Source organism: Pongo abelii, chromosome 18 (assembly GCF_028885655.2).
Source record: "Pongo abelii isolate AG06213 chromosome 18, NHGRI_mPonAbe1-v2.0_pri, whole genome shotgun sequence".
Lineage (NCBI taxonomy): Eukaryota > Metazoa > Chordata > Mammalia > Primates > Hominidae > Pongo > Pongo abelii.
In genome coordinates, this window is record NC_072003.2 from 27,306,265 (window position 1) to 27,330,466 (window position 24,202).

At 43.8% G+C, this 24,202-nt stretch overlaps 1 protein-coding gene across 3 annotated transcripts in view; it reads left to right on the forward strand.

The window, feature by feature from the left end:
• PRKCB (protein kinase C beta) overlaps positions 1-10,647 on the forward strand; it is a 386,780-nt gene extending 376,133 nt beyond the window's left edge. For 2 of the 3 annotated variants that reach the window (XM_024233705.3, XM_054533655.2), the window contains one exon: positions 4,434-5,765. In XM_024233705.3, the coding sequence (XP_024089473.1) occupies positions 4,434-4,592 (159 nt within the window). In that variant the 3' untranslated portion in view covers positions 4,593-5,765. Of the gene's footprint in view, positions 1-4,433; positions 5,766-9,996 lie in introns of those variants that run through there. The other variant, XM_002826246.5, reaches the window with a different exon arrangement.
• Positions 10,648-24,202: the final 13,555 nt, after the last annotated feature.

Consider the following 24,202-nt stretch of genomic DNA (forward strand, 5'->3'; position numbering starts at 1 on the left):
TGTCCTTACGTGGCCATCAAGGACCCTGCTCTGGCTCGTGGCCCACTCTGTGGCCTCTTGGTCACTCTGCTCTGGCCATACTGACCTCATTGCTGTTTGGTGACTGTGCCAGGTGAGCTCTGTCTTGGGGCTTTTGCACTTGCAGCTCCCTCTGCCTAGCATGCCTTTCCTCCCGACATCCAGAGGGCACCCTCTCTCACTTCACTGAGGTCTTGCTCAAAGGCCATTTCCTCCAAGCTGAAAATGGCATCATTCTCACTCCATCCCCTGGCCTTTCTTTCTTTATTTTTTTATTTTATTTTATTTTATTTTTTTGAGACAGAGTCTCATTCTGTCGCCCAGGCTGGAGTGCAGTGGCTTGATCCCCGCTCACTGCAACCTCTGCCTCCTGGGCTCAAGTGATCCCCCACCACAGCCCTCCTGAGTAGCTGGGACCACAGATGTGCACCACCACACCCAGCTAATATTTGTATTTTTGGTAGAGATGGGGTTTCACCATGTTGCCTAAGCTGGTCATGAATTCCTGAGCTCAAGTGATCCACCATCCTCGGCCTCCCAAAGTGCTAGGATTACAGGCGTGAGCTACTCCCCCAGCTTTGGCTTTATTTTTCTTAACATCACTTATCTCCCTGTGGCACTAAAACATATATTCACATTTACAGTTACAGTCTTGTTTGTTGCTTCTCTTCCCCAGTAAAATGTAAGTTCCATGAAGCATGGATTTTGTATCATTTTCTACTAGCACAGAGCCTGGCACGTAGTGAGTGCTCAATAAATCCGTCTTGAATGAGAAAATGAATAAACAAATGAATGAATCTGGACAACAATCCTAACCACAGTGAGTTTACCCTGAGGGGTCATCCTTCTGTGGGAGCTTCCCTCCACTGGCCAGCAGAACAGACCCCAGGTCTTCATACTGTGTCAGAGAGTTCTCATTTTCTGATACCTGAAGCCAAGTTAACAAAAACAGCAGAAACAATTTAGCTTGGAATGACAAATAGGTTTCCTTAAGTCTGACAAGAGTCTTTTAAAAATTCAAGACTGTTTCCTTAGTATTTAAAACTTAAACACCGTGCAAATGCCCTATTATAGGAAACATACGCTGTCTGTCTGTGGGGATTTGGAGTAGAAAATGGGAACTAAATAATACTTGGAGCCATGATGCATTGATCACATACTCAGTACCTGTTACTTGCATTCTCTCATTTTATCCTCATATCACAACCCCAGTGTGATAGGAATTAAAATTGCTCCCATTTTACAAAAGAGGAAACTGAAACTTTAAGGAACTTGCCCAGAGTTGCACAGATAGTGGGCAGCATAATACCGGGGTTTGAATTCAGTCTACAGACTCACTTTTTTTTTTTTTTTTTTTGCAATGAAGTTTCCCTCTTGTTGCCCAGGCTGGAGTGCAATGGTGTCATCTCAGCTCACTGCAACCCCCGCCTCCCGGGTTCAAGTGATTCTCCTGCCTCAGCCTCCCAAGTAGCTGGGATTACAGGTGCCTGACACTACACCTGGCTAATTTTTTGTATTTTTAGTAGAGATGGGATTTCACCATGTTGGCCAGGCTGGTCTCAAACTCCTGACCTCAGGTGATCCACCCACCTCGGCCTCCCAAAGTTCAGGGATTACTGGCATGAGCCACCGCGCCTGGCCCCAGACTCACTTTTACTCAGATAAGAAGTGAGCAGGAGGCAGAGGCTCTTGGAGACCTAAGTCCCTTGCATGCAGAGCAAATGCTTCTGCTTCCCTCAACAAAAAGGCTTTGAAGAAGAGCGTGCACCTCCTGACTTTCTCAATGTACCTTCACTCCTCCAGCAACTGAAGTTCAGTGGCAGCCCTCCATTTCTTATCAATATCGCCCCAGTTGCTAATTGCAATGATCCTTTTTCAGCAACTCTCCTATTTGACCTCTTAAAGATATTTTAGTTATACCAATGCCCTTCACCTGGAGTTTCTCTCAGTCCTTAGCTTGGCTGATACTGTTCTCTCCTGGCTCTCCTCCTGCTGTCCTAAGACACTTTAAGGAGCATTTTTATCATGGGCAAATGGAAATAAAACACCTATTTCACAGAGTTGTTACATGAATGAAAAAGGTCATATATGCAAAAACACTTGGCAAATGTCTGTTTCATTGAAAGTGCTCACTGGTTTTTGTTGCTTTTGTTATCTCTTTCCACTCCCCACATTCTGTGCTTTAAAAAAAAGAAAAAAGTTTTTTCAAGACCTCTCTCCTCCTGTGCTTTTTTTTTTTTTTTTTTTTTCCGGTTTTGAGTCAAGGTCTCAATCACTGCCCAGGCTGGAGTGCAGTGGTACAATCTCTGCTCACTGCAACCTCTACCTCGCAGGCTCAAGCAATTCTCTCACCTCAGTTTCCTGAGTAGCTGGGACTACAGGCGTGCACCATCATGCCCAGCTAATTTTATAAAGACAGGGTTTTGCCATGTTGGTCAGGCTGGTCTCAAACGCATGATCTCAGGTGATCTGCCCACCTCGGCCTCCCAAAGTGCTGGGATTACAGGTGTGAACCACCACGCCTGGCCCAGAACCTGTGCTTCTGACTCCCTCTGGTCATCACCAGGACTCTCATTGGCCTCTCAAAGTCGTTATCCAAAATGGAATTAATCATCTTTCTCAGTTTTCCCACTTTCCCTGTCTCAGTTCATACAACCATAGTCTCTGTCATTCAAACCAGAGACTTCATCATCCCCATCCTTGCCTTCCCACCGGCCCCTTCCCCACTTCATTAGTCAATCAGCCACCAGGCTGCCACCGTACTTGTTTGTTTGTTTGTTTGTTTATTTATTTATTTATTTATTTATTTTGAGAGAGAGTCTTGCTCTGTCACCCAGGCTGGAGTGCAGTGGCACGATCTCAGCCAACTGCAACCTCCGCCTCCTGGGTTCAAGCGATTCTCCTGCTTCAGCCCCCTGAGTAGCTGGGACTACAGGTGCCCATCACCACACCCGGCTAATTTTTGTATTTTTAGTAGAGATGGGGTTTCACCATGTTGACTAGGATGGTCTCGATCTCCTGACTTTGTGATCCACCCACCTCCTCCTCCCAAAGTGCTGGGATTACAGGCATGAGCCACTGTGCCCGGCCACTGTACTTGTAAAAATGGAGCCAGGAACTTGGGCTCTGATGTCAGGTGGACCTGGTTCATCTTGCTCTGCTATTGGTTTGCTGTGTGACCTTGAACAAATTACATAATCTCCCTGGTCTCAGTTCCCTCATCTATAAAATGGAGATAATAATAATACCCACTTCATAGGGCCACTGGGAAGATTAAATAAGGTAATGCAAGTAAAGAACTTTCCAGTAAAGAGCATTTTGCACTGGCATATAGCAAATGCATAATAAATATCGGCAGTCATAATTATTATTACTCCTATTACTATTATACTATTAGGTTGTGGTTACCTCGTAGAGATACTGTGTTGGAAACACATAGAGCTTTTGTGCAAATGGGTTTTGCTGGCAAAGAACAAGGAACCCCAAATTAGCGGTTTGCCCCTTCTCATTAGGTGGGAATTAGCATGTATAGGTGTGAGCATTCATGCATGCATGCACACATGTGCAGACATGTACATACACATATGTGTTATAACTCTGCCTCAGATAGGGGCCTTTTTAATATAGAAAGACCAGCAGGATGGGTGAGAAATGGCAATGATTTTCTCTCTAGAACCTGATTGCTTCACCAAACAATGGCTTGTACTTCCTCCCACATCCCTCCTTCCTAATTGAAGAGGGAATGGCTGAATTTGCCTCCTGGCACCTTGCATTTGATGGTCGGTGACTGATCCAGCTAACCAGGGGCCTCGTGGTTGTCCAGGCGTGCAAGCATCAAACCCAGATCTTCACTGGGTTCTTCCTCCATTGGCTGGAGTTTATAAATTGTATTCTGTTAAGTTGGAAAACATCCACTTCTCCTGATTGAGAGCTGGAGGACAGCACTTTGAGGGGTCTGCTACTATAAATACTGGGATCTCCCAGGTGACGTATAAATGGGTCATTACTTTGCATCTTGTACCACCTGAAACATCTCAGGTGCCTTAATCCCATGTTTTCCAACAGATGAACTTGGCTGACTTCTCGGGGTGGGTTGGGGGGACATGCCACATGCCTTCGGCCCCACCATCTCGTGCCTTTGCCATCCATCTCCTGACTGCCCAGAAGGACACCAGGAGCAGCTCATGAGCTACAAAAACTGAAGGTCGGGAACCCAAGGTCGTGCACCAAAGGTCATGAGAATTTTGCATTTTATGTTGCTCTCATTTCTGATCATTTGAAACAACCTCTCTGAGTTTCTGAAAGGGAAGGGGATGGAGAAAAGCACACCCAGTTATGCTAGGTTCTGTTTTATTTTGACTTTTGTTTTTGTTTTTTTCCCACCCACCACAAGTTCTTTTCTTCCCCTCTCATAGTGTGGGCGAAATGCTGAAAACTTCGACCGATTTTTCACCCGCCATCCACCAGTCCTAACACCTCCCGACCAGGAAGTCATCAGGAATATTGACCAATCAGAATTCGAAGGATTTTCCTTTGTTAACTCTGAATTTTTAAAACCCGAAGTCAAGAGCTAAGTAGATGTGTAGATCTCCGTCCTTCATTTCTGTCATTCAAGCTCAACGGCTATTGTGGTGACATTTTTATGTTTTTCATTGCCAAGTTGCATCCATGTTTGATTTTCTGATGAGACTAGAGTGACAGTGTTTCAGAACCCAAATGTCCTCAGGTAGTTTGGAGCATCTCTATGAGATGGGATTATGCAGATGGCCTATGGAAAATGCAGCTGCATAATTAACACATTATCAAAGTCCTCTTACAATTTATTTTCCGCAGCATGTCAGCTAAGTAGACCCAATGGGGAGAGAAAATGCCTGCTTTCTTTCCCTCTTTTTCTGCACTGCCATATTCACCCCCAACCATCCAATCTGTGGATAATTGGATGTTAGCAGTACTCTTCCACTTCCGGGCCTGGAGCTTGGCTGGTATCCAAGTGTATGGTTGCTTTGCCTAAGAGGAATCCCTCTATTTCACCTGTTCTGGAGGCACCAGACCTTGAAAAGAACATGTTCAAAATAAATGTTATTTGTTATTTTTGTAAACTCAAAGTTAAGATGATCAAAGTTCTAAAATTCCAAGAATGTGCTTTTAGACGGTCTCAATCTAAAAGCACTTCAAGGGGTCAAAGGGCAACCAGCTTGGGTGCTACCTCAGTGTTGTAGTTTCTGATACTTTATGTCTTTGCTCACCCTCATCCCCAAACTACTTGAAAAGGGCATTTGGCACCACTCCCTGAAACAACACAGTCACTCTAGCAAGGCCCCCAAAGGGCCCTGGTTTTACATTACATTTCAAACTTTATTTGCTTTGGGGTTTTGTTTCTGTTGTTGTTCAAATGCAAAAAAAAGAAAAAAAAAGATGACTCACATTGTTACACATGCTTTAAAATATGTGTTCAAATGTTATTAACCACAATGACAACCTGCTTTGATTTAACCAAGAAGACGGCTGCGGAGCCTAGCAGACTCAGGCCTGTGGGAATGGGATTTGTTACAAATCTAGGTTTGTTACTGGCTTTAGAAAGCTAATGAAGTGCTCTGAAAAAGACACTGTTTCTTGAAACAAAGATGGTTGTATTCCTCACTTTGATGTTGTTTTGCAAGATGTTTGTGGAAATGTTCATTTGTATCTGGATCTCTGTTATGTGCCATTTTTCTTCTAGCATCGAGATACAATAAAAAAAAAAGAAAAGAAGAAGAAATACTATTTTAAGGAAAACTGATCTTTTTGAAAAACATGGACCTAAACTACAAAGTGGGAACTGAGGAGGGAACTCAGGAGAAAGGAACTAACTGTGGAGCTTTAATCTTGGCCCCAGTGTTCAGCCACTTGGAGGGGTGAGGGCTGTGGCCCATTCAGGGGCTGCTGGAGGCCTATAGTGGGGTGGGATGACCTGGCCAGAGCCAACGAGGATACTGGAGCTCAAAGTCAAGTTTAGAGACCAGCTGGGAACGTGAATGGGGCTCTTGATTTTCTTATCAAAATCACCACTCCTCCCAGCTTGGGCTAAATATTCTTTCTAGCAAGCAGCTTTGTGAGCTCCCTGAAGCCCCAGGAAACCCTTGGGTGGGAGAAATTTCATTTCTGTCTGAGTGGATTAAGACAGCAGGTGACTCCTCCTCCTCGCCTGCCGTGTCCTGCTATTCTCAGGCAGCTCTAAGGAGAATTCTTATCACAGTTCAAGTGATTTCCAGAAGTTCCAGGGCTTCTGAGAGACCATCAAGGGAACTTTAACAACTTGACAAATGTCCTTGAAGTAAGATGTCTCATCTTTAGGGAAAAATGGGGTTTGGATTTCTGCTTAGGCAAAGTCTCCTGCAGTTCATCCTTCTCTGTCCTCTTCTTGCTTCAGGCTTGGGGACCGTCCCTGCTGTCCCCACTGTAGTGGCAATCAGGATCTAAGGTGAAGCAAACTTGAAGTTCTAGCTGACAAGTTTAGGCAGTAAGAGAAGGAGGGAAATCGGAGCAAGGCTCCCTCACTTTATTGTTGAGAAACTGGCATCTGGAAAGAGGAATGAACTTGCCCAAAGTCAGTCAGCTGGGATAAAAACCTGGGTGTCCTGTCCAGAAAGTGCAGAGCACTTTCTGCTCTGTAGCAAGGCAACAGGCGTCTCTGAATCAGGCCCACCAACACGCCCGTATCTGGTGGTTGGATCATGATCCCAGATGAGGGATCCCATTGAGGTCCCGTATCTGGTGGTTGGATCATGATCCCAGATGAGGGATCCCATTGAGGTCCCTCATCTGGTGGTTGGATCATGATCCCAGGTGAGGGATCCCATTGAGGTCCCGTATCTGGTGGTTGGATCATGATCCCAGATGAGGGATCCCATTGAGGTCCTGTATCTGGTGGTTGGATCATGATCCCAGGTGAGGGATCCCATTGAGGTCCCGTATCTGGTGGTTGGATCATGATCCCAGGTGAGGGATCCCATTGAGGTCCCTCATCTGGTGGTTGGATCATGATCCCATTTTGCTTGGACATGCTCTCAGGAAGACAAAAACCATGGAGAAACACTAGGCCATTGACAAATGATCTGAGACAACTTTAGAAAACAATGTAGGATGAATGGAAAGAGAAAGAGAGAGAAAGAGAAAGAAAGGAAGAAAGAAAAAGAAGGAAAGAAAGAAAGAGGAAGGAAGGAAGGAAAGAAGGAAGGAAGGAATATAGTGTGTATAAATACTGCACTCAACATTTTCCAAATTCTTGCCATTATTTTTCAAAAGTTTAATAGTTTGCAGAAATAGATACTCAAGCCAAAGTCTGTTTTAGAGAAACTTTCCATGGAAAGTCAGAATTTCTACCACTTCCTTTTCTATCCACATTTCCAGTGCAGAAGAAACTGAGAAACAGAGCTTTTTGAAGAGAGGGCAGGGCCATAGCCACAAGGGCCTTCTTGGGGGATTAATGGGAGGTCAGTAGAATTAATAACCCTCCTTGGATGAGTGCTACTGTTCTCACATGGCTTCAGATGCTATCAACCTCAAAGAAATGATCTCAACAGAGAGGCTTATTCTCTCCCAACTTCTACGGTAAAATCCAGGAGTATTTTCTCTGGGGATCTGCCCGCAGGACAAAGTCCATAAAAGCAAGTCCTGTCTGGACCATGTGGTTATCTGAAGTATTAGCCATCACCAGCACAACAAATGGGGCAGGGCTTTCCAAGGTGGGGCTGGTCAGAAGCGAATGTTTGATAAGATGATCACAGGCAGGGAAAGTGAAATAGGGTTGATGAGACCAGGGGAGACCTAAAAAAAAGGCAGCTTTGTGTCTCCTAGCTCCAAATATACCTGCCTTTTAGCTCACACACTGTCCTGGAGTTCTCAGACCTTTAGGGGCCCTAACACAGTTCAGTTTATACAGGGGTTCAAATGGGACAGTGGCCCATTTGGGAGATCTTTAGGATCAATGGGAATAAATTCCATTGTTTTGCCTCACAGTAAAGTTTCTGGCTCGGGGGCAATTATAAGTTGCAAAAAGGATAGAGGCATATCCCAAGTCTTCCTTCATTCCACAAATAATTACAAACAACCTACTGTGTGCCAGGCACTATTCTTAGCACTGGAAATACACTAGTGAAGAAGCAGATGAGGACCCTGTTTATTGTTTCTCTCCAAGAAATTCTCTAACAATATTGTTTCTTGGAGAGAAATAATAAATAAACAAGACAATTTCTGAAAGCAATAAGTGCAATCAAGATAATTAAAGGATGCTAAAGTGTGACTTGTGGGGATTGGGAGAGAGATGCACAATCAGTATTAAAGAGGAGGCATTCGATCTTTGTTGTGAACACCGGAAGTAACATGCTGAGCGCCTGGGGGATGGAAACTCCTATAGCACCCCACAGGCTAACAGCAGGCAGGACAAGACAAACAGAGCAGGTGGGACATGGTAGAGATGGACCCCACCCAGGAAACAGCTCTGTCAGCATCTTAGCCTGCCCCACTCTAGCCACACATACCCACGTGCACTCCTGAGTTCAGTGTGCCCACCTCACTCCCACACCCTCACATAGACATGGCGAGAGTAAGGAGGGAACTCCATAGAAACATTTTACCTATCTCAGGGGAGCAGCCACAAAGAAGCAAGTCTTGTAAAAGGTGTTTTGCAAAGGACAGTGAACCCAGCAATGAGAGATCCCTAACACCTAGTGCCCATTAGGGGGCTAAACCTAAAGCCTGGGTGGTGATGGCTCAAAAGCTAATGAGTCAGTGAATCCTTACCGACCCCCTGGCCTTTATAATCTGAGGCAACTTTGGCTGCAGCCCGGGAATGTGCAGGGCACTAGGGAATCCAAGGCCTTCTTCCCTGGTTGTCTTGTAATAAAACAGCCATTGGGTTGTCCCTCCAGTCCGAGGGACTGAGATGAGGCCTACGTAGCAGCGATGTGGTCAGGTAAAAATCAGGAACCCACTGAAATCTTGGGCAAGCCACCCTGCCTGCTTGTGCCTCGGTTCTCTCATATGTCATATATAGGAGGTGAGGACTCCAGCTCTACCTGCCCCAGGTGGGTGTGGTGATGATGAGGAAAGACAAGAGGCTTGCAAGGACCCTGAAGAGGTCGGAGCATCATACAGATTCCTTTATTAGCCCACATTCTGATGTTCCCTGCTGAGACTTGCCCCAAGCAATTGCTAGTAAAAGGGGGTTAATTTCTTCTCCACCTCTCTACTGAACAAAAAAAGAAAAGCCAGACTTACTAGGAGAATCTAGTTGCTTTGGGTTTCTTTTGTTTTGTTTTATTTTGTTTTAAGGCTCCCCTTACACACCCTCCTTTAAGCTTTGGGTTTTCTCTCTTATAGTTTGTTGACTAGATACAAGCTAAAAATGTCTTTGGAGAGAACTTCTGCCTGATAAACACCCAATTCTAGACTGTGGGTGGATTTTCGAGTTGACAGTGGTCAATTCCTTTCATTAAGCAGTGATCTGATTTCTCCACATGGCCATTCTGCCCAAAGTAGATGGGCAGCAGTTCACCTTTTCAAAGAAAGAGGTCTTCTAGCCACCTGGGCTGCTACTGAATGGTTTTCTCCAGGACGCTCTACCTAATGATTATTTCTATAACATTAAGCATGGTAATAAGTAGCTTCCAATTCAATTCATCCTAAAGCCAAAGAAAATACAGCACCACACACACACACACACACACACACACACACACTCCACTTTATGGCAATTCTTAACTGAAATTCAATGACTTACTTTTTTTCTTAGAAAATTTCCACCACGTTTCTATCCCCAAGCCAACATACAATGTGAAATGAAAGCTAGTACGTGGAGTGCAGCTGCTAAAAATTTTCGGCACGGGGCTCTTTCTGACTCTGCTCATGAGATGGTATCAGCCACCCAATGACTGGCGTATCTTGGTCCTGTGTCTTTCTTCTTATGCTGTGTTAATGTGTTTACTTTCCATTTGGCAGAGAGACAAGAGAGACACCTCCAACTTCGACAAAGAGTTCACCAGACAGCCTGTGGAACTGACCCCCACTGATAAACTCTTCATCATGAACTTGGACCAAAATGAATTTGCTGGCTTCTCTTATACTAACCCAGAGTTTGTCATTAATGTGTAGGTGAATGCAAACTCCATCGTTGAGCCTGCGGTGTAAGACTTCAGGCCAAGCGTATGTATCAATTCTAGTCTTCCAGGATTCACGGTGCACATGCTGGCATTCAACATGTGGAAAGCTTGTCTTAGAGGGCTTTTCTTTGTATGTGTAGCTTGCTAGTTTGTTTTCTACATTTGAAAATGTTTAGTTTAGAATAAGCGCATTATCCAATTATAGAGGTACAATTTTCCAAACTTCCAGAAACTCATCAAATAAACAGACAATGTCAAAACTACTGTGTCTGATACCAAAATGCTTCAGTATTTGTAATTTTTCAAGTCAGAAGCTGATGTTCCTGGTAAAAGTTTTTACAGTTATTCTATAATATCTTCTTTGAATGCTAAGCATGACTGATATTTTTAAAAATTGTGAGTAAGCTTTGCAATTACTGTGAGCTATTGTCTCTTGGAGAAAGTTTTTTGTTTAAGAATTGATATGATTAAACTGAATTAATATATGCAAGCTCTTGTTTATATGTCTTTTCTTAAATAGACTATGTTATAGAGGTTACAAACTGAAGATCCAGTTTGTAGCCATTAGATAAGCTTAATTTTACTCACATGGAATTTTACTTAATCAAAACCATTGTGAACATGAAAAAATTAGATACTTTATATAAATTCCTGGACCTTTAGATTCCCTTGAAAAAAGAAACAAAAGACTAGCAGCTCTGAGCCTATGTTTCCACATGGAAATAATTCTACAGAACTGAGAAATGCTGTCTCCTTTAAAAGCAGTGTATGTTCTCATTTTGCCACAGTCTCCACCACCCCCTATTGTCTTATACCCTCCATCCACTTCCCTGGCTGCTATAGCCACTTGAGGTTGAAACCTCTGTCATTTGTGAGTCACAGGTTTGAGGACCTTAATATTTTCTGTGCCCTTAATCAGGGTATGTGCGCAGCCACCCACTCAATGTGATTCGTGTTTATTAAGCTTATGTATCAAGCACAAGATACATAAGATTTTATTCCAGCCATGACAAAAGTCAGGAAAGAGGCTGGTGTCAGTGCAGAGAGAATCCTTTGTTTGTTGTCCATGAGGATGTTGCTATTTGTAAAATGACTTACCTTTGACTTATACTCTCCTAATTTAGCTAAGCACCTGCCAAAAAGAGGGGGCAGTATAAGCCATTTTTTTTTTCAACAGCTTGTCCAGAGAGGCCCAGGAGAAGAGGGAGAAATAAGGGAGACTGCTTCTAAACCCCGCTGGCATGATAAGGACCCGCACTCTCTCAGAGCAGAGTGGCACAGTACTGAATCACTGGGTGTCAATCTAATACCTTCTTCTCTGAATGAAGTCATGCTTCTATTTTCTTTTCAAAAGATACAGTAATCCAATCTGTAGCACATGCCTTTGTAGCTGCTAAGGCTACTGGGTAGCAGAAAAGAGCAAACGTGTTCACGCTACGTACATTATGACTCTCTACAGAGTGTATTCATCTCTTCCCTTCTTGAAAGAGCCTCAGTAAATGGAGCATTGGAAAGATACAGTGAATCCATTGATCTTACCTAGTGCACTAATCTTTGCAGAATTTTAGAAAGTCTGCCAGTTAAATTTGGCTGAAGCCCATTTAAACTTCAAGAAGAAACAGTGCTCTAGGCATCACATTTAGAAAACAAAAATACCTGGGATTCTACAGATGTTTGAACATGCATTCCATTTAAGACAGTATTATATAGAAGAGGTTACCATTGCTGCCTCTTATTCCTTCTCATTCCATGCCAGCTTCTCAAACTTCCCCCTCTGCCAGATATAAACCCATCTTTCATTTAATAAATATTGAGCCCCGACTCTGAGCCAAGCACAGTTCTGGGTACTGGTGTTACAGAGACCAATAAGATAGTCCAGGACTCCCCACTTGTAGGGACAACATGGCTGCAGAAATCCTGGCCTCTCATCCTTCTAGGATCATGTCCAGTGAGAAAGAGTGGGAGCTCCTGCAAAAGTATTGTAGTTTATTCCAGTTGACTCAGCCTGGTCACATGTACATTCTTGAGCCAAGCACTGTGGTTGGAGAGGGGAGACAGGTGAGGTGCTTTAATTGGCCAAACCCAAGTTGTATTAGTTAGGTATTACTGTGTAACAAGTTACCCCAAAACTTTAAAGCAATAAACATTTATGACCTCTCAATGTCTGTGGATCAGGAATCTGAGTATGGCTTAGGTGGTATAAAGTCTCTCATGAGGATGTGGCCAAGCTATTGCCCAGGGTTGCAGTCATACATGAAGGTTCAATTGGGGGAAGATGGGATTCACTTCCAAGCTTACTCACATGGTTATTGGCAACCCTAATTCCTCACTTCATAGGTCCCTCCATAGGGCTGCCTCTGGACATGGCAGCTGGCTTCTCCTAGGGCACATGATTCAAGTGAGAGTGCCCAGTTTGGAAACCACAGTCTTTTTGCAATCTAATCTCAGAATTGGCATCCTATCATGTTTCTGTTTTCTGTTCCTTATGAGTAAGTCCAGCCCATGCTCAAGGGCAAGGGATTATGCAAGGTGAGACTATTGGAAAGTGGAGGTCTTTAAGGACCGTCTTACAGAATGTCTATCACATATAACATGAGCTGCACCTCTGCAGCTAGGGATAGAGTGCCACCCAAAACACAGGAACTGGGAATAGGTGAAGAACAGCTCTCCGAATGAAAACTGGAAGCTGTTCTTGGAACAAAGTGGGTGTATGCCCAGGAAGGAAACCACAGTGGTAGACTCTCTGTAGATGGGAATTTGGGGTTACTCCAAAGATTCTTGAAGCTAATGATATATGAGAGACGGGTCAACACTGATAAACAATTAAAGGAGTGGTTCACCTCGCATTACTTTGGTCCACAGTAGTCTCTATTGTTTCATAGCCAAGCTCACCACCCAAGGCAAAGACCTGAATTGGACCTTCTGATGAGTTATAGTTCTTTGCCTTCAAGATCTCAAAACCTACCAAGAAGATGAGTTGGAGGAAACATACACATGGTGTAAGTCTACGTCAATTATCGGGCACTGAGTAACAAACCACATCACAACCTAATGGCTTAATAAAAACTACTGCTTATTTAGCTCACGATACTGGTTTTTCTGGCCTGGCCTCCACAGTTTGTCTCTGATGGACTTGCTTGTGTATCTTCAGTCAGCTGGAAGGTTATCTGATGACTGGAGCATCGAAGAAATAAAACAGATGGAAATAAATTGCTGGGAGTAGACCGGACTTTCCCACAGTCAGATTCTTCAATCTCAACATATAAAGGCATGGTACCAAAGTTTAGGCTTGTCAATTGGATGAACACAGCCAACTTAAGAACTTCAAACCCATGAGGACAAATTTCTCAAATCCTCAGAGCTTATTCCTGCCACGTTCTTTCTCTAACCTCACATACAAGCTCAGATCCTGGTGAAATTAAGAAGAAATGCAAAGCAAGATAAATAGGAACCAAATCTGGGATACCCAATCTAGTTCCACTTGTCGTGTCCTTTGCAAGGACATAGGTGGAGCTGGAGGCCATTATCCTCAGCAAACTAACATAGGAACAGAAAACCAAGTACCACTTATAAGTGGGAGCTAAATGATGAGAACACATGGACACATAGAGTGGAACAACACACACTGGAGCCTATCAGGTGGTGGAGGGTGGGAAGAGGGAGAGGATCAAGAAAAATAACTAATGAGTACTAGGCTTAATACCTGGGTGACTAAATAATCTGTACAACAAATCCCCATGACACAAGTTTACCTATATAACAAACCTGCACATGTACTCTCTAACCTAAAGTAAAAGTTAAACAAGCAAAATAAATAAATGCCCTAAAGCCCTGTACCTCAGGTCCTATATCTTTGGTTGTTTTGATGTGGGACTGCATTGACCTACACAGAATTCTGGTGCTCATTACTTCCTAGACAAGCAATGTTGGCTCCAAAATGGAACCCCAATTTCCAAACACAACAAAGTTTTAGCTCTAGGGGACTTGCCCAATGAGTGAACCACACTCCATCCACTATCGACTTTTTCCCATAAATGCTAGTCTCCCTGGCATATAGCCTGCCAAAATCAGGGCAGATGTCAGGGTGAGATGAAAATGGTATTTGGACAAGAGATGTAAGAACATTTAGTTTTGTTGTCAACCAGTGACTCCTCACAAGATCCAAGAGAGAAATAAATGCATATAGGACAATGCCTAGAAAATGAAAAATTTATTATGATTTGAAGATTTGACTGCATATTCCAATATCCTAATCCTAAAGTGGTTGGACTCCATAGAGAGCTCCTAGATATCATGGGGGTTGTATTAGATATCTGTTAATAAATTACCCCCAAAATTAGCAACTTAAAACAACATACATTTATTATCTGCCCTTTCTGTGAGTCAGGAGTCTGGGCACAGCTTAGCTGGGTCTTCAGAGTTTCACATAAGCTAAAGTTAAGGTGTTGGCTGGGGCTGTGGTCTTATCTGAAGTTTCAGCTAGGGAAGAATCCACATCTAAGCTCATTTACATGGCCATTGCCAGGATTCAGTTCCTTGTGAGCTGTCGGACTGAGGTCTTCAGTTTCTCACTGGCTCTTGGCAGGAGGTTGCCCTCAGTTTGTTGCCATGTGGGTCTTGCCAAAGTGGAAGCTTGCTTCATCAAATTATACACACTAAGAAGGCAATATAATGAGAATACCAGTAAGATGGAAGACCCATTCTTCTGTAACCTAATCATAGAAGTGACATTATATCCTTTTTGCTGTATTTTTTTAATTACAAGCAAGTCATTAGGCCCAGTCCACACACTCAAGGGGAAGGAATTACACAAGGATATTATGGTATTAAGTATATATATATATGTGTGTGTGTGTGTGTGTGTGTGTGTGTGTGTGTGTTTTCATCTACAGTTCCTGGCTCATACATCCCATAACCCTTGTTATAGTCTTGTTATAATGTTGGGTGCTTTAGACCTCAGGAAATAGAAGCTCTCTGACCTTCTTCTGCCCTCCTTCAGGCAGGACTCTAATCTTCCCCCAGCTTTCTGATTGTGGGTCATAAGACCCTCATTTCAGAGATGGTCCCCTGTTCCCATACTCAGGGGGAAGGAATGCTGACATAATGAAGGTTCCATAAAAACACAAAAGGATAGGGTTGAGTGAGCTTTCAGATAGCTGACCACATGGAGGTTCCTGGAGAGTGGTGCTCCATATTCCTCCCAGTGGAGAGGGCATGGAAGCTCCACGCCCCTTCCTACATACCTCACCCTATGCAAGACATCGTCTTCTGTATCTTTTGTAATATCTTCTATAATAAACCAGTAAATGTAAATGTTTTCCTGAGTTTTCTGAGCCATTCTAGCAAATTAATCAATCCCAAAGAGGGGATTGTAGAAATCTCAACTAGAAGCTGGTCGATCAGAAGTTCCAGGGGCCTGGATTTGTGACTGGTATCTGGTGGGTGGGAAGGGGCAGTTTTGGGGACTGAGTCCTCACCCTGTGGGATCTAATGCTATTTCCAGGTAGATAGGGTAGAAATTGAATTGGAGGATACACAGCTGGCATCCACTGCTTGTTGATGGGGAAAACCTCCCAGACATTTGGTTACAGAAGTCTTCTGTGTTGATTGTTGTGGTGTGGAGAGCAGAGGAAAAACACAGGCATAAATAAGCAAGATGGAGACTACTGGGAGCTATGTCTGAGGCTGTCTACCACATAATATGGGCTGGAGTAAGGGAGGGAGGTGTCTTAGCACTGTGTCCAATAAACTTGCTCAATCTTGACCAGCCAGGTCAACCCTCCTCCCTAGAGGTGAAGTCAGGATGGGGAGCAGGGACTGTGATGATCCCTTCTCTGAGAGTTTCTCAGCTGGTGTGAATGATCGGACTGACACAGTTAATCCAGATGAAAGAGATTCTTTCAAACATAATGATTTGGGCCTCTCATAAACAGAGAAGAAATTAGTATTTCCTTAAACCCACGCAACTTAAGGGCCCTTGCTCTCAAAATAAAGGAGTTTCCTTGACTCCCTAAGACATGAGCAGCACCAGATTCACATTTCTGCCCTAGTTAAGCAGCAGAAATCAAAAGGGGACTTTAGCTGATGAGCCACTGAAGGTATTTGACCCCGAGGTTGTCCTCAGGAAATCCTACTAATTGTAAGTGGGCAAAGCCCAGCACAGGACTTTCAAGGGAAATAGATGAGCAAAGAGGAAATACTAGAAAATTATTTTAAGAGGGAAGACTCTCTGAAAATTATGTTAAGGGGGAACAAGCAGAAATGACCTCCAAATCTCATCCTCTATCATCTCACGGCTCAAATCTGGATTGGGGGTGATTTGCTTATTGTTAATATACCACAAGGGCTGAACCCATGGCAGGGAGCCCATGGCTTTGGAGAGAAATCATTGGACATGGAAGGTCTATTTCACTCATTCATTCTACAAATCTCTCTTTAGAATGAATGACTGTTCCAGATGGGAACAAAGCATGGGCCCTTTTCTCATGCAGCTGATGTTTAGGAGGGATGCATATTAAATGCATATTAAATATGGTGAATAACATGATTGGAGACAGCAGGATTTTGACCTGCTGGGTTGTCAATAAATAGCTGGGTTGTCGACTATTTAACTAAGGGGCCAAGGAGGGCCTTCTTGACGAGGTGATATTTTGAGCTCAAAGATGAGGATCCAGAGCAAAGCATTCCAGACTGAAGGAATGTCAAGAGCCAGAACCTCAGGGCTGGCCTGTCAAGGAGCAGAAAGTAGAACCATGTGGCTAAAGACCGGTAAACATTGGACCAAGTGGTAGAAGATTCCTTCCAAAGAGGAAGTCAGCAGTCTGATCACGTAAGCATTTGTAGATCCTACTGAGAAGCTTGACTTTGTTCTAAGTTCAATGAGAATCCCTTGAAGACTGTATTACTTTCCTGTTGTTGCTGTAACAAATTGTCACATGCTCCATAGCTTGAAACAACACAAATAGATTATCTTATTGTTCTGGAGGTGAGAAGTCCAAAAGCAGCCTTACTGGACTAAAATCAAGGCATTAGCAGAGCTGGTTCCTTCTGGAGGCTCCAGAGGAGAATTGGCTTCATTTCCTTTCCCACCTTCTAGAGGCTGCCTGCTTCCTTAGCTCATGGCCCCTGTTCATCTTCAAAGTGCATCTCTGCAACCTCTATGTCTCCTTTTCCATCTGTGACTTTTCTGCATCCCTTGTGATTACCTTGGGACCACTTAGATCATCCAGGATAATCTCCCCATCTCAGATCCTTAACACATCTGCAAAGTCCCTTTTGCCACGTAAGGAGCTTATTCACAGGTTTCAGCGATTAGGATATGAATGTGTTGGGAGGGCCTTTATTCTGTCTCCCTACAGAAACTTTAAGCAAAGAATTGCCATGATCTGATTTGTGTTAGAGAATATAGTTTGTAGAGAAAAAGGAGGAGCAGGAAAATCATCGGAGGCCATTGTAATAGTGCACCAAGGAGGTAGAAGTGCAGTTTACCTTGACCACTGCCATCCTTGTGGAGATGAGAGAGTAGAAACACACGCACACACGCACACACACACACACAGAGAGAGAGAGAGAGACAGAGGCAGGTGACTGCCTCTGACAAGTCCAGCCAATCTTGTTTTTACCGACCCCAAGCCCAGGGTTCTTTCAACCATCCCAGCTTTATTTCTCTAGGGTCTGTGTGACATTTTTGAAGGGAAGAGACTTGGCCAGAAAGGGAGGGAAAGCAGGATAAGATTAGGGCATCTGTAGTGGTGAGTAAGGCCTGGAGTAGTAAGCTGAATAACGACCACCCAAAGATATCAAGTCCTAACGCTGGAATTTGGAAATGTTACCTTATTTTGGGGGTGGGAAGGAAGGTCTTTGCAAGAAGTAATTGAATGGAGGATCTTGAGATGAAGAGATGACCCTGGGTTAACAGGGTGGGCCCTAAATGTCATCACGAGTTTCCTTATAAGGCAGAGGCAGAGGAAGATAACACAGACACACGGAGGAGAATGCAATGAGAAGATAAGGCAGAGGGAGATGCAGGAACTAGATGCTAAAGGATGCAACAGTCCCCAGAAGCTGGAAGAAGCAAGGAATGCTTTCTCCCGTAGACCCTCCAAACAGAGCACAGCTCTGCCAACACCTTGATTTCATACTTCTGGCCTCCTGGACTGTGGGAGAACACTTGTCGCCATTTAAGTCTACTCAGTTTGTAGTAATTTGTTTCCACAGCCCCAGGAAACTGATACATCTGGTGTGGATCAGATCATAGCCTAGCGTGTGACCCAACTGCTATGAAATTGACCAAGCTGGGATTTCAAAACCAAGTTCCCAAGTATTGCCGTGCTAGCAGGCAAGTGCAGTCAGGGATGAACCCTCACTCCTGGTTGTCCCAGGAAACAAGATGAGATGATGCTACCAAGGTCGCTCTGACAGCAAGAGGACCTTGATGCCTCTAAACCCCTTTCCAATTGGCACTGTCCCCACCAGCTGGAATAAAAAGCAAGGACCCTGTCTCTGTGGATGCAGCCCTCCTGCGGGGCCCCCGAAGACAACGGATGCTTCGTATGGTGCAGGCCTGGGGACAGCTCGCCTCTCCCTCGCAATACACCCACCTGGGGTTGGCTCAAACTCCTTTTTGTCTGTTGCTGCAGAGAGTGGTGGAAAGCTACAGAGAATGGACAAAACTCACAGACCATCTGTTCATCTTCTGTGTTTTGTGAATTTATTTTCAAATGTTAAGCATTCGATAGCAGTCGTCAGGCATCATCTCAAAACTTACCATTTGGGGAAAGACATTCTCTTAAAAATCTACAAGAATCACTCATAGACCAGTGAGACTCAGGGTTTGGAATAGGGGGTGAGTCGTATTTTGAAACATCTTCAAATATTATCATATAATTTCATAACCGGAAAAGGAAAATAAGATGTCTTGTTTTTATAATACAGACTTCAGGAAGGAAAGCTTGACAAGATTTCACTAGAAGAGCTCTGTAGAAAATGGAGGGATTTCTTAAGAATGAATCAAGGCTCTTGATCAAGGGTGGGCGTGTGGGGGCTTATTGGAATATCCTGGCCATGGTAAGATTTTATAAATGTTTTTCAGGAAGGGGCACAGGTTCTCTCTGTCTCTCCATATATATACATATATATATATATATATATGTGTGTGTGTGTGTGTGTGTGTGTATATATATGTGTGTGTGTGTATATACATACACACACATACACATACATATATTTATATCTATCTTTTATCTATATATACATGTATATATAGAGAGAGAAAGAGCATAACACTTTCAGTATAGGGATGTGTCACTTTGATTCGATTCTAGCATGATCAGAAACTGAATAAAATGGATAGTTTTCAGTCATCTAGGAAGGGATGTGTCTATGGTTGTTAGGGATAAGCAGAATGTACCAACTCCTGAAGATGGGTTTTCTCTCTGTGTTCTGCTGCTCAGAGGCTGAGTTGGGGAGACTCCAATGTAGGAAGAGACCCTCACTCTAAGTTCAATGACCTCCAACAGGAGCTTCTATTCTGGGTAGAACTATCCTTGTGCATCAGAGATGAGTCTGGGAATGTTGAGGACAATTGGGAAATTAGGCACCTAATTCCCTAAATCATGACCTTTGGCATCCACAACTAAGCCCTCTTGGCCAACACGATGAGAGCTGAAGATGGACACCCTGGAGTGTGTTCCCCTTTTATTCACACAACTGCAGAAAGCTTGAACCAGGTAGGAATAAGGGGTTACTCTAGAGTAGAGTGTGGGGGCGAGAGCCCAGAGTTGGGAATCAGAGTGTGCAACTCCCAGCTCTGCCACATGCCAGCTGCACAACCTTAGCCCTTCTGTGTCCTCTCATCCTTAAAATGAGACAATAACAATACTTCTCCCTTAGGTTTGTTGTGGGGATGGATTGAGATAGTGCCTGAATCATAGCATGCTCTGTGTATGTGTTAGCCATTATTTTCATTATTGCAGGAGCCAGGCAGGTAAGGCAAGTGCCTGAAACATTCCCAGGTGTAGAAAAATGGGGGTGTTGTAAACCAGGAGGCTCCTGACCTGGACAGTGTCTGTCCTCTCCACAGTGAGCAATCACGGTGGTGTCAACTCCAAATGACAGCCTGAAAGAATGTGTACCACGGTGCCATCTCTTCCCATTCCTCAGGAGAAGCTGGAAAGCCAGATTTTTATATGAAAGGTGCTGATTTTAAAATATGAGCTATTATCCAGGTGTTTTGAGTTTTTCTTAAACAGGCATAAGTAGGCGAGGTAGACTATTGGGAGCCATGTCTGAAGCTGTCTACCACATAACTTGCACACCTGTAATCCCAGCTACTCAGGAGGCTTAGGTGAAAAGACCGCTTGAGCCCAGGAGTTTGAGACCAGCCTGGGCAATGTAGTAAGACTGTGTCTCTAAACAAAAAATGGGGGCACTGATTCCAATTTTTTGAAACTTGAGGCTGTGCAAGTAAAATATGTCCACTGGACATGTCTGTCAGATAGGCTATAAGCTTGAAACCTGCAATGCACAAGATCAAGAAACATATTTTTCAGCTCTTTTAAGAGAATTCTAAGGGTATTTGGAAGCATCCCATTTGCAGGATATATTAGCTGGACATTATCATTTATAAGATAATAATTTCACACTTCCAATGTGTCAAGACCTATTCTCAGAGCTTTGCCATAACAACTCAGTTAATCCTCATGACAACTTATGAAGTAGGTACTATGAGTTTTGCCATTTTACAGTTGAGGAAACTGAGGCTCAACAAGGTTAAGTAATTTACTCGTGATAAAATAGCAGATATTGGACCAAGACTTTGAATGCAAAAAAATTATTGTGAATTAATTGTACACAAAAAGAACGTGGAATGTTGGCATGGCCAGAGTTTTCACCAAAATTCATAAGGCTGTGTACTGCTGAGTGGTGTTGGGATTAGCAGGACCACAACAGGACTCAAGCGATCAGAACCCAGCATAGCCTGACTGTGCACACAGAGTGGCTTGTGTCCAAGAGAAATTAGTACTTGGCCACTCAACGTGTATGTGGTTGACGTGGCACAGTATTAAACACACAGATGATGACTAGTCCTTATCTTGTGTCATTCATTAATATTAGCTTACTTAGTATTAAATATTAATTTACTTAATCCCAATGAGGCAGATACTATTTCTTTTTTGTTGTTGTTGTTTTTGTTTTTTGTTTGTTTAAGACGGAGTCTTGCTCTTGTTGCCCAGGCTGGAGTGCTATGGCGCAATTTCAGCCCACTACAACCTCTGTCCCCTGAATTCAAGCAATTCTCCTGCCTCAGCCTCCCGAGTAGCTGGGATTACAGGTGTCCACCACCACAATCAGCTAATTTTTGTGTTTTTAGTAGAGACGGGGTTTCATCATGTTGGCCAGGCTGGTCTCGAACTCCTGACAGGTGAACCACCCGCCTAAGACTCCCAAAGTGCTGGGATTACAAGCATGAGCCACCATGCCTGGCCGGCAGATACTGTTTTTGTCATCCCCATTTTATGTGGAAACTGAGCCACAGAGAGGTGGAGCCATTTGCCTAAGACTACGCAGCCACTAATGAGGCAGAGTTTGAATCTAAACAGCCCAGTTCCTGAGTCCATGCTCTTAACCATTACAGTTTGCACATAAATCAATTGAGAACATCAAGTACCTGTGGCTGTATCCACTGCAAAAATGTTTGTGAATAAGGGAGGACAGAACAAAGGGAGAGATTTTGAGTTAAGTTACAGACAAAACTGAGCATTTGCAGGGAAATGCTGTTTGCTTTATAATGATGACAGTCGCTATCTTTCATTGAGTAACTACTAGGTTCCCACCAGTGTTCAGTTTATTTCAGCCTCACATAAACTGTAGGAGCTGAATGTTAGTATTAAACTCATTTTGCAGATAAGAACACTGAGTCTTAGAAATGCCAAGTAACTTGACTGAGGTCACATGACTGGTAAGTGGCCAAGCCAAGGCTTAAATGCAGGTCTGTCAGACCCTAAATCTTGTGTGGTCAAGCCTCACATTAAAATGTTCAAGAGCTTGCTTCTTCCAGAACCACTTCTGCTAAGGGAAGTGGAGTAAGTGGGAACAGGGACAGATTCTTACTAGGCCATGGAGTGAACTTCCAAAGAGTTTCCAAAGGGTTCACATGACCAAGCAGTGCATGAAAGAGTCGAGGTTTAGGATAGAGCCTCATCCAGGATATTTATCTGACACCCGACAGGCTCCAACCCTCAAACACCCTGCACTTGGAAACAAGAGGGCCATGTACCTCTGCCAAATATAAGGGATGTCCTTCTGCCTTGCTTTGTCCTGGAATCCAACACCTGCCTTAAATCAAACCTACATGTTGGGCTGGGTGTGGTAGCTCATGCCTGTAATCCCGGCACTTTGGGAGGCCGAGGTGGGTGGATTACTTGAGGCTGGGAGTTTGAGAGCAGCCTGGCCAACATGGTGAAACCCCATCTTTACTAAAAATACAAAAAATTAGCTGGGCGTGGTAATGTCTTACAGGTCATGCACCTGTAATCCCAGCTACTTAGGAGGCTGAGGCACGGGAATGGCTTGGACCCAGGAGACAGAGTGAGCCAAGATTGCGCCACTGCACTCCAGCCTGGGCAACAGAACGAGACTTCGTCTAAGAAAAACAAAACAAAACAAAAAACAACCAAAAAAACCCTACATATTTGACCTTCTTAGGGTCACAAGTGACAAAACCCACCTCGAACTAAGGCAATTTAAAGGGAAAAATGATTGTATATTTGTTTAGGTAACTAAAGAGGCCTTAGGTCTTTCTGGCTTCAGGTACAAATGGATCTATGGACTCACGCAATATCAGAAAGCTGTTACTCTCCACCTTCATCTATGTTTTTCACCATGGCTTTATTTTCTTTGGTGGCTCCCAGAATCTCCAACCACCATCCTCAAGTCTTAGTAATACCAATGGAAGGAGAATTTATTTTTTTCAGAGTTCCAAAAAAAGTTCTGAGACTGGGTTTTATTGCCTCAGCTTGAATATTTATCTCTAACTTAATTTTCTTAGCCCAGAGGATAAATATCAGACTTGCCAAACTTGAGTCACCATGCTTGCCCCTGAAGTAGGGTAGAGGTGAGAGACAATCCCTTTGAATTGCTTGGGAAATGGTTAGTTTCCCAGAAGAAACTGGTGGTGTAATTAAAAAAAGAAAGGGGTCAGCACGGTGGCTCATGCCTGTAATCCCAGCACTTTGGGAGGCCGGGTGGGCGGATCACCTGAGGTCGGGAGTTCAAGACCAGCCTGACCAACATGGAGAAATGCCATCTTTACTAAAAATACAAAATTAGCCCGGCATGAAGGTGCATGCCTGTAATCCCAGCTACTTGGGAGGCTGAGGCAAGAGAATCACTTGAACACAGGACGCTGAGGTTGCGGTGAGCCGAGATCACATCATTGCACTCCAGGCTGGGCAACAAGAGTGAAACTCCGTCCCTGCCCAGGGCCCCTCCCCTCAAAAAAAATAAAAAGAAAGGAAAATGGATTCTGGAAAGACAATAATGACAAGTGTCTTCTAAAAGATCAGCACGTAGAGTCAACTTCCTCTGGATACTAGGGTTGTAGGAGCAGCCCCATTTAGTGTGTGATGTGTTTACCTAATCACCCTTAACAGAAGGTGCTCAAGACCTCTGAAGCCTATAGTAAAGGCAATAAGCTTCTTTGCTAACTTAGGTAGTGGACGTTTTCCCTTCTGGAAAGAACACATCATTCCTGTTCCATCCCTCACTCTTGCTCACTATGGTTCAGGTGGGCCTAACCCTACCCAAGGCTTCAAGCAGGAGACTGTGACCTAAACTCATCTGTTACAGGAAAGGGGTCCCAATCCAGACCCCAAAAGACGGTTCTTGGCTCTCATGCAAGAAAGAATTCAGGGAGAGCCCATACAGTGAGTGAAAGCTAGTTTATTAAGAAAGTAAAGGAAAGAAAGAATGGCTACTCCATAGACAGCAGCACCACGGGCTGCTGGTTGCCCATTTTTATAGTTATTTTTTGGTTATATGCTAAA